At 34.7% G+C, this 14,166-nt stretch overlaps 1 protein-coding gene across 1 annotated transcript; it reads left to right on the forward strand.

The window, feature by feature from the left end:
* Nucleotides 1-1,346: 1,346 nt before the first annotated feature.
* SEC10 (exocyst complex component sec10) lies at nt 1,347-14,134 on the forward strand. Its single transcript, XM_047324319.2, has 24 exons — nt 1,347-1,693; nt 1,784-2,023; nt 2,103-2,177; nt 2,596-2,697; nt 2,845-2,895; nt 2,972-3,077; nt 3,159-3,278; nt 4,169-4,260; nt 5,140-5,308; nt 5,385-5,461; nt 5,559-5,657; nt 5,752-5,842; nt 6,343-6,428; nt 9,938-10,111; nt 10,456-10,509; nt 10,606-10,734; nt 10,840-10,932; nt 11,013-11,159; nt 11,289-11,386; nt 11,947-12,031; nt 12,359-12,417; nt 12,747-12,845; nt 12,929-13,012; nt 13,644-14,134. The coding sequence occupies exons 1-24, from the start codon at nt 1,601-1,603 to the stop codon at nt 13,711-13,713; spliced, it is 2,493 nt and encodes an 830-aa protein (XP_047180275.1). The 5' UTR covers nt 1,347-1,600; the 3' UTR covers nt 13,714-14,134.
* Nucleotides 14,135-14,166: the final 32 nt, after the last annotated feature.

The following is a 14,166-nucleotide window of genomic DNA, read 5'->3' on the forward strand; positions in this document are numbered from 1 at the left end:
AAACTTCGATTCTTGACACCTGACGTTTGTGCAGAAGAGTTTGGGTGCGTTTTAATGAGTCTGAGCAGGGTTTTTTTGGTGCATTTAACGAGGTCCGACAAGAATCATCTTATAGTTTAATTTTAAATAATTGAAGCTCTAAAACTGCAGTTAAATTAATAGCTCAAATAATCGAAACTGTTTATTTTTATTTTATTCATTTTTTTCCAATTCGCAAAGAGAAAACGAAAAGAAATGTTTCTATTTATTTTAGTCGTAAAAAATATTAAAACTAAAACACGTTTGCATGAAGAAAAGGAAGGAAAACAAAAGTCAAAGTAAAAAATGGAAACGCTCGTCGACATGTTTACAAATATTAAAATAATTAAAAACATGAAGGAAAATAAATTTAGGGAAAAAAAATACTTGATAAACAGATTAAAAGTTATAGAAAAGTTGTTGAAAATATATTTATGTATTATAAAATTAAATATTTTAGATTAGTAAAAGTCAGAACTTTAACACTTAATAATTTATTTTTATTATGAGCAAAAGTTATGCTTTTCCAAGATTGTATTTAAAAAGTTGATTAAGATTCTAAATAACTTGATGAAATTTGAGCAATATAAATTTACAAGAAAAAATTACATGTATTTTAGTTTATATTTTAAGTTTTCAAAAATGATAAAATATTTTAAATTTTTTATAAATATAATATTTCAAGATAAAACGAGACCTTTAACTACTATTAATTTAGATAATTAAAAATATGTTAATAAATTATATTTTATAATACAACTTATATTTAAATATGTATTAATATTTTAATTTTATTGTATATATAAATATTTTCTATCTATTAATTAATTTTTTTACTTGTTTTTTTGAAAAATACTTCAATTCAATTCCATTGATAAAAAATAGTTTAATTCAATTAATCTGAACTAATTTTCTATTTAATTCAAACATAGTACTTTTTAATTCAATATATTTTTAACAATTTGGTTTTCTAGAATTGATTTGTCCACTTCTAATGGTCACATATTATTGCTAGAAAAAATAAAACACACAAAAGAAAAACCAAGAGAGAGAGATGAACTTCATGCTTTACTTTTATCTAATCTACATTGGGGGAATTCCAAAAACAAGGGTTATCAATTCTTTTGAATTCCAAAATTATTTATTTATCATAAATTTGAATATAATATAAAATAAATATCTGTGTAAAATGAAGTACCATTTCACATATTATAAAAAAATAGTGAGATCAAGTCGTGGGTTAGAAAAGTGATAAAAAGAAAAATAAAAGTTTTTAAACATGAAAAAATTGAATATTCAATTAAAATAGTAGAATTTTATTTTTTTAACAATTTTCTGCCGTTGCGATATTCCATCCAGCTTCCTTCCACCGTGTTCGTTGTCGCTCCTTCATCATCGATCGATCCATTCCAACGTGTCCCTCCACTCAGAGGGTTTTCACTTTTCCAGTTACACTTTCAAACAAAAAACTCCATAACATAACGATACAACCGAAGAAGAAGAAGAAGAAGATCGCATTTCCCAATCTCCTATCACAGTTTCGCCAAATCGAAGCACATTGACTCGCTCCACTTCCTTCGTCATGAGAGAGCCTAGAGATGAAGCCGGCAAGCCCTCCAAAAACTCATCGTCGGGTACCTCCTTCCCTCTTATTCTCGACATCGAAGATTTCAAGGTACGTTCGCTGATTCAGCTTAAAGAGAATTTCGGTTTCGATGATTGAAGGAACGTGTTGTTGATCTGGATGTTGCTGTTTCTGTGTTAGGGAGACTTCTCGTTTGACGAGTTGTTTGGGAACCTCGTGGGCGAGCTTCTTCCGGCGTTCAAATCGGAGGATGCGGAAGGGGAGGGGGGAGATTCCCAGCCGAACGGGCATCGCCGAGTGCCGTCCGATGCGGCCAAGTACTCCTCGCAGGTAGTTGCGAGTCCGTTGTTCCCTGAGGTTGAGAAGCTCTTGTCGTTGTTCAAGGATTCTTGCAAGGAGCTGCTTGAGCTTCGTAAACAGGTTTTCCTTCCTCTATCGATTAGTAGCCTTTTTTTTTTTTGAGGTCTTGATTTTATTGTTGTTGTGTTTTGGTTGGAAGATTGATGGGAGACTCTACAATCTTAAGAAAGATGTCTCAGTCCAAGACTCTAAGCATCGAAAGACACTTTCTGAGGTGAGTATTGAATATACTTGGTTTGTGTTATGCGAAAATTTACAATTGTCGCTGCAGAGCATTTGAGTCAATGGGTGTGAGGTTGTTGTAGCTTATTGGAATTCTAGAGTTTGAGCCTTAGGTATTTTGGTTGCATTAAATATTTGGAGGAAGAACTTTTTCGCTTATAGTAATCCTATTAAACATGGTCTCAAACCACCAAAAAAAATTGTAATAATTTTTTACTGTATAAGTTCCGTGGGGGTATATATTATTTCCCTTACCCTAGTGATTTTTTCTTTTAAAAATTACATTTGTTAGTTCTAATTTTGCCATTTTTTAGAATGAAGATCTTTTATACCCTGCTATCTAACTAGGCCGGAGTGATCTGTTGGGATCGAATGTTTAATTTTTGTGCATTTTTTTATTTCCTTTTCAGCTAGAGAAAGGTGTGGATGGATTGTTTGATAGCTTTGCCAGGTTAGATTCGCGAATTTCAAGTGTTGGCCAGACAGCTGCAAAGATAGGTGATCATCTCCAGGTAGAGAGTTCTTCCATGGTCCAACTATGTTTGATGGGATGGATTGAAGTCTCACATTTGTTTGTATTATTATGTTTTATTGGTAGGTCAATTCCTCGTTTGTCTTTGAAATATAATCTCATTTCTAGTACTGTTTTATTTTTTCAGAGTGCAGATGCTCAGCGAGAAACCGCCAGTCAAACAATTGAGTTGATAAAAGTATTTCAATTGGTTCATTTGGTTTCTATAATTGTTCATGTTAAGGAATTTTACCAATGGTTGATTTTTTCTGCAGTATTTAATGGAGTTCAACAGCAGCCCAGGCGATCTGATGGAGCTTTCACCTCTTTTTTCTGATGATAGCCGTGTTGCCGAGGCTGCTTCGATTGCCCAGAAATTACGTAAGAATTGAGATGCTTTTTCATTTCTATATTGCTTTAACCAAATTATGTCAATTCTATGCTAATACTGTCTATTTTCAGGGTCATTTGCTGAAGAAGATATTGGAAGACATGGAATACCTGTCCCATCAACTATGGGAAATGCAACTGCTAGCAGAGGATTAGAAGTTGCAGTTGCTAATTTGCAGGAATACTGCAATGGTGATTTTTTTTTTCTGAAAAATATGGACACGTTAGCTTATCACATGTTTCTGTCAAACAGAATAATTAAGATAATTATAGTTCTGCGCATTTCCTGTTAAAACTGCAATATTATAGTCCCTTTTTCTTCAAGAATATTGTGACTGACAAAGTACATTATTCAATCTAAGAATGTTGTAATCTGTGCGGTTGTCTGCTTTCTTCTGTTGCAGATAGAATGGTCAACATCCTTTAAAAGATTAATAACTATGTTTAGATTGAATTTCAAGACACAATTTTGTTTATCAATGATGTTGACAGATTTCTGTACGTACGAAACAGCTTCTTCATCTAAGGTCTCTCTAATCAGGCTTAATTGTCATGTAGCACCTTTTTATGATCTTCTGGCTTTTACTGTAGTTGTTACTATGGCCATCTAGAATTCCAAATACTAAACAGTGTGGGGCTCATATTTAATTTTCCTTAGGCATTCCTGCCTTTTTGTGTCGGAATGACAGGGTTCTAGATTTAAGCACATCTGCCTTTATCAAGTGTTATTATCTTTCTTCAATTTGGTGAGCCAAATGTAAGCAAGATTGAGGACTTAAATTGCATGAAAATTTTGTTTACTACCTTTTTTTCACCTAATAAGATCTGTAGCAAATGACTTAACCTAGCCTTGAGGACACGATTCATTACCAGCCCAATTCTACCTTTCCTTGTTACCAGGGTGAATGTTCAGAAGTTTGCTTCTTGCCTTTTAGAATATAAGAACATGCTGATATTTTTGGATTAACTGATCTTACATAAGGTTACAACCAAAATATTTAGTGGCTGTCCATGAATGTTAAAATTGCGTTTTGGGTTTCTTTAGTAATAAATGTTTGATAATATTTTCACCATTTCTGCAGAACTGGAGAATAGATTGCTCTCTCGGTTTGATGCAGCATCACAGAAAAGAGAATTGACCACCATGGCCGAGTGTGCCAAAATTTTGTCTCAGGTAAGAAAGTTTTGTTTACATAATTCCATCCCTTTCCTTTCCCCTATAATCCCTGTGTCAGTTTCCCATATTACTACCGCCATTATTCAGATAACTTGGATTGTTTCATTGGTAAAATCAAACCAAGAAAAGTTATGAATTGTTCGTCATAGAAACAGTACCTGATATCATCGCTCTTTTATGTTCATGGGTTTTTGGCAGCCTTGTATTACTTTTTTATTTTATGTAGTTTATAATTCTTAAGTTCCATAGTTGGATTTCTGTTGTTTGACTTGTCAATATCAATTTCAGTCTAATAGCCACTACATAAAATGGAGTCTGTGCTTGCTTCCTGGTTTCCCATACCTTTGAGGATTTTCTTTTTGGTCATCGTTTGTCACTTTTTCTATTATCTCATTTTCATTGCTACTTCCCTTTTCATCCCTCTCTCTCATTTGTCCATTGTTTATGATAATTCTCTGGTTAATTCCAGCACTAAGTAATAAAAACGTCTAGTTTAAATTTGAGGGTAAAGGTGTATCGGTCTTCCTTTTGCTTAAATTGCATTGTACTTTGTGATTTTCTAGATGTTGTATAATTGCAAATACTAAATGGAATTTAATGTTACTTTAGTTGGCCTGTGTGTTTATGAAACTGTATTTGAAATTTAACACATTTTAAAAAGAGTCCAAGCTTCAATTTATGATTATACAGTGCAGTTGTTTGAAGAATTGCTTTCAAATGTTTCTACTTTGTCTATTATGCTTGCATTATATTTTGCGTACTTGCTTATAATGGAAATAAGTAGATTCACTGGTTGAGTGCATTACTTACATATTAAATATTGATGTTTTGGTGAACGAGTGCATCTATTTAGCTAAATTACTACTTGTAATGCAGTTCAACAGGGGTACAAGTGCCATGCAACATTATGTGGCAACACGGCCAATGTTTATTGATGTTGAAGTGATGAATGCAGACACTAAGCTGGTTCTAGGTGAACAGGGTGCCCAAGGGAGCCCTAATAATGTTGCTCGAGGGCTTTCCTCCTTGTACAAAGAAATCACAGGTTTGAAATATACTTTCTGCTGTTAGTAAAATAATATTTCCTGACAGAAGTAATGATTGACAGTAGTTTTTTACAGATACTGTTCGAAAAGAGGCTGCAACAATCACAGCTGTATTCCCCACACCAAGTGAAGTTATGTCAATTTTAGTTCAGGTACCCGAAAACATGGTCTTCAACAAATATTGTGGCCTAGAAGTTGTATAGTTTACTGTATGCACAGAAACCAATGCTCTCATAATTCTTTATGCAGCGAGTTTTAGAGCAGCGAATCACTGCCCTTTTGGACAAACTGTTAGAGAAGCCATCTCTTGTTAATTTACCTTCCATGGAGGAAGGTGGGCTCCTATTAGTGAGTACAATTATCCAACTTCCTTCATTATTATCATCCAAGAGTCAGTTTAGACACAAGGCTGATGCCAATGTGATTTGATTTGAGGTTTCAGTATCTTCGAATGCTGGCAGTGGCATATGAAAAGACCCGAGAACTAGCAAGAGATCTACAAGCTGTAGGATGTGGTGACTTGGATGTTGAGGGTAATGAATTAACTCTAAATATGCTGAATTTCTTAATTGATATCTGGTGAACTCGTCTTAAAATGGAATAATGGTTTGGAACATAAATGCAAATGATACTAGAAGGACTCATGTTTGTTTGTTAGATGTAGTTTTTGACAATTACACATGGTTTTGTAATGAAACTTACATAATCTTAGTCATATAGTGGGCATGATCATTGAGAATGCTTTTCAATTGTACTTTCATAATATAAGTGTGAGATCTAGAAGTATAATTATTATATGACTATAATCTTACCTCATGGCAATTTTTGACTAGGACTTTTGACTTTTTTTAATTTTATGCACCTTACCCATCTTGGAAATATGAGGTAATGATATATATGCTTCATTCTGGTATTATTCATTTTATTCCCACTGATAAAGCAGTTTTTTAATAAATGCTACTCACATGTGCTTTGTTATGAATTTAGAATATTCAAAATGTTTATTAGGTGAGAAAGTTCTCTATTTATTCAGGTCTAACCGAGTCCCTATTTTCAAGCCACAAGGATGAATATCCTGAATATGAGCAGGCATCTCTTAGGCAATTATATAAAGTGAAGGTTTGTGATTGTTTTAATTCTTTCCCCTTACACTTGTAATATGTGGAAAATGATTTTATGATGATTCAAAGAGTACAACAAGGATCACTATTTATAAAAACTAAGCTAGAATTAGGGACTTCAAATTAGACCTGATTATTGCAAACAAGTAAACCTTGACCAATCATTCCAAATAAAGAAGTAAATATAATTAAATGAAGGAAAAATAATGCATGTGCAGCATGCTTCATACTTTACAAGTTGCAAAACATCATAGGCTAGTTAATGGTTGTTTAGTGCTCATAGCTTGCTAGTAAGATCTTGGAGTCGCTGTGTGGGTAGCCATGTTCTTAGCACCTCTGCCAACTGACCTCCAAAGGGAACATATGTTGTTTCCTTGATGAAAATCTGTCCTATTTCTACATGTTTTCTCATTGTTCTGAACCGAATTGTGGTTTTCATGTTGCAGAAAAGAAACTTCATAGGTACTTCATACTCAACTCCAAGGTTACCAATCGTGATTTCTATCAATAATAGTTCACATAGCCTCTAGGTCATCAAATATGATTTTTATTCATGGCATGAATCCATTGATCCTATTATAAGGCTTCTTATACTGGTTTGGCAATCTTAATAAAATAATGGCCGATATAAAACTCTAGTGTTTCATGCAAGGTGTTTAGTCAACATTAGACACAAACAGATATATAATGAAACATCTTTTTTCTTTTGTACTCACTTATATACTATAGTCTAGTCTTGTTTCTAGTCGATGTGAATCTCTAACTCACCTTTTCATGCTGAAGATTGGACATCTCGAGTATGAGACTAAATATTTGTGGGTGGTTTGATAGCGGATAACACAGTAGGCTCAACAAATCTTTTAGGATAGACTCTGACACCATATTAGGTAATGGGCTTTAAGCCTAATTCAATCTTACCTAATCAACTTATAAGATAAGGTTTGCATCCACTTCTACATAGTAATTTGACCTTATTTCTAGTTGATATGGGATTTCCAACAACATCATTGCTAACATAAATTTGGCAACTTTAGGGGATACATTTACATTTGACTGCCCTAGGATCCAATATATCACAATCTGGAAGGCAACACAACCAAAGGCATAATGTGGAAGTCTTTCGAAATAGAAATAGAAGGGAAGTTGCATAATGGATTGGGGCAACACTATAGAGAACCTAAGTAGTTAAAATGTTTATTGGATAGGTGACAGTTGAAACAACTTGTTAGGATACAAGATATATGAGAGAAGAAGGTATAGGAGAGAAGGAGCAGGCCGAACGGTGGAAGCAGAGAGAGGTCAGGCCGACGGTGGAAGCAGAGAGAGGTCAGGCCGAACAGTGGAAGGCGGAGAAAGGTCAGGCCGAACAGTGGAAGGCGGAGAGAGGTCAGGTCGAACGGTGGAATGCGGAGAGAGGTCAAGCCGAACGGTGGAAGGCGAGGGGAGGTCAAGCCGAACGGTGGAAGGCGAGGAGGGGTCAGGCCAAACGGTGGAAGACGGTGAGGAGTCGAGCCGAACGGTGGAAGACGGTGAGGAGTCGAGCCGAACGGCTGAAGGCGGTGAGAGCTCGAGCCGAACGGTGGGAAGCAGCGAAGAACCTGAACCGACCGGTTGAAGAAGTTACTGTCCTAGCAGTTAGGATAGGCGGGAAATATTTAGTATATTTAGAGCGATATTCAAGGAAATATATTCTAGGGAAAGATTTTATTCTAGGGAAATATTTTATTTTAGGGAAATATTTTATTTAGAACAATATTCATATTTTATTCTAGGGAAATATTTTATTTAGAACAATATTCTAGGGAAAGATTTAGCACAAGATGGGTGGGAAATAATTAGTATAAATAAAGCTAGAGGCTATTGTTAGGGTTATGCTTTTGATTATTGAGTCTTGTGACAGGCGGCTATGTGTCCTGTGAGGGAGGTTATGCTCCCAAGTAATTGAAGGAGGTTATGCTCCCAATTATTGTTTACTTTTGTTTATTCAGATATTACCATCAATAAAAGAGATTCATTCGTTCATTATCATTCGGTCATTGTCTGTTCTATCTACTAAGATTGTGTCATATTACATGTCCTACTCGGGTACTTAACACAACTTCTCACCAATAACATTTGAAATAGAAAATTCTTGATAACTTAAAGGGAAATGCAAATTTTTCTGTTTGAGTGACTCATTTTGCCATAGATATTGACATCTTAGTTTATGAATAATATGATTTTGTTGCAGAAAATTAGGAAAGTTCTGATTCAGTTATTCTTTTCCATTATTTGAGCATAATTGATTAATTGATCTTCCAAACCGACTCTTAACCATGTAATAAAAGTTCAAGAATAGATGAAACACCTCCAAGAAATATTTCATCAGTTGAATTCACGAAACCTGAATTTAGTCATTCACATAAAGAACCAACCATTTTGCTTTAGAAATTATAGAAAATAGGAGCTGGTCCCCCAAACATTGGAATGAACAAGTTCTAAGACTCATCTTTTCTATTATTGTAAAAAATATTGTCAATTAAAATATAGGAGCTGGTCCCCCAAACAATTAAAAGACTCAATGTACTCTAAAGTAAACATACGAGGAACAATGCTAGACACCGACATTGAAGTCTAATTTGAGAAGCCACAAACTCATAACTTGTCTGATGACATGGAGTGGACACATTCAGTTTGGCACTGCCTTTTTCTTCTACACATTGGTATAACCTTCCCCATTTCTTATCAGTTCCACGTGTACTCTATGACAAGATCTTGCATGACACAATAGGAAGGAAAAAATGCTACTGTTTACTACACATTTCAAATCTTGAGTAACTTTGTATATTAGATCAAGATTAATTGTGGAGTGAAGGAGCTTGATGCACATTTTGTATGTAAAGGAGGGTTGTAGTTGAATGCTCTCACTTTCACCAATTGGGGGTATGACTAGTCTACACAATATGTAATGTGGTGATTATTTACAAGTACAACAGTTGCAGCAGTGATGCAAATGAATGCCAATAGGGAATCGTGTGTTGTACAAAATATGGGAAAATGTCCTTGAAATGTGATGTGGCTTCCACCGATGAGTCTCGTGGCAGTGGTCCATTCGCTATGTTGCCGGTCTAAAAGTAGGTGGTGGGACAGTGGTTGAAAAACTTTTAGTGCAACGGAAGGTGCCACTTAGGAACTGATGGCAGCAGTGAAAGCCTGCCTAGGTTGGTCACAATGAAAGTGAAATCTATGATTTATGCGTCTGAAGGAAAGTGAATATTATTTTATGATGATTCAAAGGTACAACACAATTCACCATTTATACAACTTGAACTTAAAACTAAGCTAGAATTATGGACAAATCAAACTTGGTTACTACAAATAAGGAAATTCATACTGATTAATCCTAATGGAGGAATATATCTAATAAAATCTGTAAAAAGAAAAAAATAACGCACAGACTAGTAATTTTACACGTTACAACACTAATTGAATTGGATTGCAATAAATTTATGTCCCTAAAAAATGCAGGTGGAAGAATTGCGAGCCGAAAGTATGCAGATATCTGATTCATCTGGGTCAATTGGACGTGCAAAAGGAGCTTCAGTAGTTTCTTCTCAACAGCAAATATCTGTTACAGTTGTAACAGAGTTTGTGCGTTGGAATGAAGAAGCAATCTCAAGATGCAATCTATTTGCTTCCCAGGTAATTAGTTATTTGCCTTTTTTTACAGGGCAGTGTAGTAGTTGCTTAGGGTAAGCATAATGTGAGGTTGTTCTTTATATGCTTATTTAAATTCATTCTTGTTGGTAAACTAAATTTTTGTATGGAGAAGTATAAAAATCAAAGAGCCTCGTTATACTTATACTAAATGTGATTTTTCTTTGTATTATAATTCATGAAAATATTTTTGTAATAATTCATCATTCCATAATAATGTGTTTTTTGTTTGGCAGTTAGCAATATTTAGGCAGTTAAGCTCTGATAATTTGATATGAACTCAATATTTTAATTCTTTATATGAATAATTTGAAAGTGTTCTTTTACAGCCTGCAACACTTGCAAACAATGTAAAAGCGGTCTTTACTTGCCTGCTAGACCAAGTAAGTTAGTTTCATATTTTGTCAGCATTCAGATATTTGATACCTTTAGCGCATTGGAATTCATTATTCAGGGGTCATTTTCTGTGTATTTTACAGGTTAGTCAATATATAGCAGATGGGCTTGAACGGGCTAGAGACGGCCTGACAGAGGCAGCTAATTTGAGGGAAAGATTTGTGCTGGGTACAAGTGTTACCCGTAGAGTGGCCGCTGCCGCTGCATCTGCTGTAAATACATCATTGTTTTGCATGCTCTTTTTAAAGTATATATAGAAGCGGAAAATATAAGGTCATTTCACCAGACATATTTAAGATTAATTTGTTGATATGCAGGCAGAGGCTGCTGCTGCTGCTGGTGAAAGTAGTTTCAGATCTTTCATGATTGCTGTACAACGATCTGGAAGCAGTGTAGCTATTATTCAACAAGTACAATTTGAGCCTTGATTTTTAATTGATATTTTTAGCTATTAACAAATCCTATAACTGAAATGAGTAATTCTCTGCAGTATTTTTCTAATTCTATTTCTCGGCTTTTGCTCCCTGTTGATGGGGCACATGCGGCTGCTTGTGAGGAAATGGCTACAGCAATGTCAAGTGCAGAGGCAGCTGCTTATAAAGGATTGCAACAGTGCATTGAAACTGTCATGGCTGAGGTTAGCTCTACCTATAAATCCAATAGAAATGGGCTGGTTCTGGGTATTTCCTGTGTTTTCTCTTTTGCTGTTCAAGTTTGAATCATAACTCCTAAACTCTTAAATATTTTACTTTAAACCCCTTGACAGGTGGAGCGGTTGCTTTCAGCTGAACAAAAAGCTACAGATTATCGATCACCTGATGATGGAATGGCTCCTGACCACCGGGCAACTAGTGCCTGCACAAGGTGAATGTTTCTTGAAACTTGAACTGAAACTACTTAGTACTAATGATATTGAAATTTTCTGTAATTTAAATCTATGTGTACGTGAACTAGGTTGTTTTTACTTTGTTTGAACATTTGAACTTTTATGATTCATTCTTCATGTATATTTAGCAAGGTTTCAAAAGTTGGATCAGTTCAAGGATTCAAGGTCCAACTGAGTTTGTTTGCTTACATACCTATGAATATGTAAAATTATGTAAAAATATAATTTGTTAGTAAACAAGTATAAAAATGGAGGAAAAGCCTAAGTATATCATTAGCACCGGTTTACTGGTAAGCTTCTGTATTTAATGGGTTGATCAGACTGGTCAAAACATCAACTCTTGATCTCCCATGTTAATCTGCTAGGTTTTAAAAACAAGCAAGGCTGTGTAGATTCTAGACACTACACTACAGATGTCAATGTTATTTGAGGGACCAAGTTTGCATCTTATTTGAAATAGATATCAGCATTTAATTTTTAGTTTATTTTCGAACTTTATATTCCTAACTAACACATATATTTTGGTCTCCTTATTCAGAGTTGTTGCTTATCTTTCCCGTGTGCTGGAATCTGCATTTACTGCTCTAGAAGGCCTTAACAAACAAGCATTCCTGACTGAATTGGTACGATATGTTGTTTCTAATCATTGAATATGTTGATTTGATGACTTTGAATGAAGGAGTTGGCTGCTTGTACAGAGTCATTTAGGAGGATGATCTTCACAAGGTTCTTGGATCTTAAACAAACTTTGATTGGTTGGATGTCTCATTTCTTGTAGTTGACAGTGTCTATTACTTGTTTTCCAATGGGGGAAAGTGGGTTCTTTTGATTGTTTACTTCCTTGTTTGTGATAGCTCAGTCCCTAATGAATGTTTACTGATGAAGAAGGATCCATATTATTGATTCATTTGTCCTACTTTCATTGAAAACATGATAAATTGTCATTTTAGGGGAATCGCCTGCACAAGGTGCTACTAAACCATTGGCAGAAGTATACTTTTAATCCAAGGTAATTTCCTGGGTCCTACATTCCTTATTTTCTCTAGCTTGTATATACATATTACCATAACAAGTACTGCTTTGATGTGGAAAAAAATATACATAGGCTAATCACAAATTAATCCTTATGAATTTTCTTTCTTCACCTTATGTATTTATTATAATGGCTTTAACTATTTTCGTCATGCACATATACTGGTTTGTTTTAGGTTTTATGACAAGTCTTTTTGTCTCCGATTTCAAAATTTATGCTGACAGTAATTTATGAATTTTATATTTGTCACCAACTGGTTCTATAATATCCTGCTGATTGTTGTATACTAATGAATTGCTTTGCAGTGGGGGATTGCGACTGAAGCGTGACATTACTGAATATGGAGATTTTTTGCGTAGTTTCAATGCTCCTTCTGTTGATGAAAAGTTTGAATTGTTGGGCATGTAAGTTGAATGACACGCAATTTTTTTTTCAAAATCCCCCCACCTCCCATTTTTACATACTAACTTCTGAGTGTTTTCTATAGACTGGCCAATGTATTTATTGTTGCTCCTGAGAGCCTTTCGACTTTGTTTGAGGGCACACCCAGCATACGGAAAGACGCACAAAGGTATAATAATTACATTGTATTTGTAAATAATGCAATGTTTTATGTTTCATTGTTGGCTGTTCTTATTATATTACCATCAGATCATTACAAAATGGCTAATAATGACATTTATATTAAAAAAATATATCTTTTCCTGTTCCTGTTCAATTTCCTTACACTCTTAAATAGTTTCATGAAGTGTCTTTGGTGGGGTGAGAGTAATCCCCGATCAGGATATTAATTGTCCCTTCACACAAACACTTCAAGCTTAACCATTGAATTCAAGCTTGGTTACTACTGAAGCCACACTTTGTGGGTTGCTCTAAGTTAATTTGGTTATTTAAGATGACTATTAAGGATTATAATTGGATCAAATGGAAGATTATTCAATATAAAAAAGATAGAGGAAAATGTTAGGGAAAACTGTTGAAAGTTATATCTCTGTCTAAATGGTTTGACTAAAACTTTATTTTTGATAGTCTAATGAGGTTTACTGATTATGTAGTTTACACCACCTGTTAAGATAAGTCTTGGTGGTGGTGGTTATTAGTAAGCACCCCTTTCCAACACACAACATCCCAGTGAACAAATTAATCAATGTCGTTGCGTATGATTGGTGATGAAAATGTTCATTTATCTGCTATTGCAACAGATTTATTCAACTTCGGGATGACTACAAGGCTGCCAAACTTGCGTCCAAACTGAGTTCCTTGTTTTCTTAACAGAACTGAGCTTGTGATCTGATATCTTAAAACCTGTGGGCATGACTGCATTCACCTGTTTCTTGGCTATGTGCACTAACGCTTGAACTGAATTCATTGGTGCTGTTAGAAGAGTGATTTAACAATTTGTTCTACACAAAATCATAGGAGGTTATTCAGAGGCCGTTTTAGTAGAATTGAATGTTCTTTCTCGCTGAATATTTGGAGGCATGAATAGAAAGGGAAACCAGGTAGATTTGTATTTTATTTTTTATGCATTGGTTTCCTTTGTGAATGTAGTTGTATTTTTCTTTTTCTGTATGCGGAGTTTTTGATTTTTGGTGCTAAGTGGACCAGGCTTAGACCGAGTAAATATAGTGAATACTTGGACTCGTCGTGTAAATTAGTTTTTTATGGAATGCAACGTATCATTATTGCGGTACGTGCCATCTGTTAATCAAACTTCTCTGAAGA

This window comes from Vigna umbellata, chromosome 11 (genome assembly GCF_029865625.1).
Source record: "Vigna umbellata cultivar VRB3 chromosome 11, Vumbellata_1.0, whole genome shotgun sequence".
NCBI classification, from domain to species: Eukaryota; Viridiplantae; Streptophyta; class Magnoliopsida; order Fabales; family Fabaceae; genus Vigna; species Vigna umbellata.

Coding starts and splice junctions, on each gene's coding strand:
- SEC10 (XM_047324319.2), top strand. CDS start 1,601: ATGAGAGAGCCTAGAGATGAAGCCGGCAAGCCCTCCAAAAACTCATCG. Junction 2,896..2,971: donor AAACAATTGAGTTGATAAAA/GTATTTCAATTG, acceptor TTTTTTCTGCAG/TATTTAATGGAGTTCAACAG. Junction 5,658..5,751: donor AGGAAGGTGGGCTCCTATTA/GTGAGTACAATT, acceptor TTGAGGTTTCAG/TATCTTCGAATGCTGGCAGT.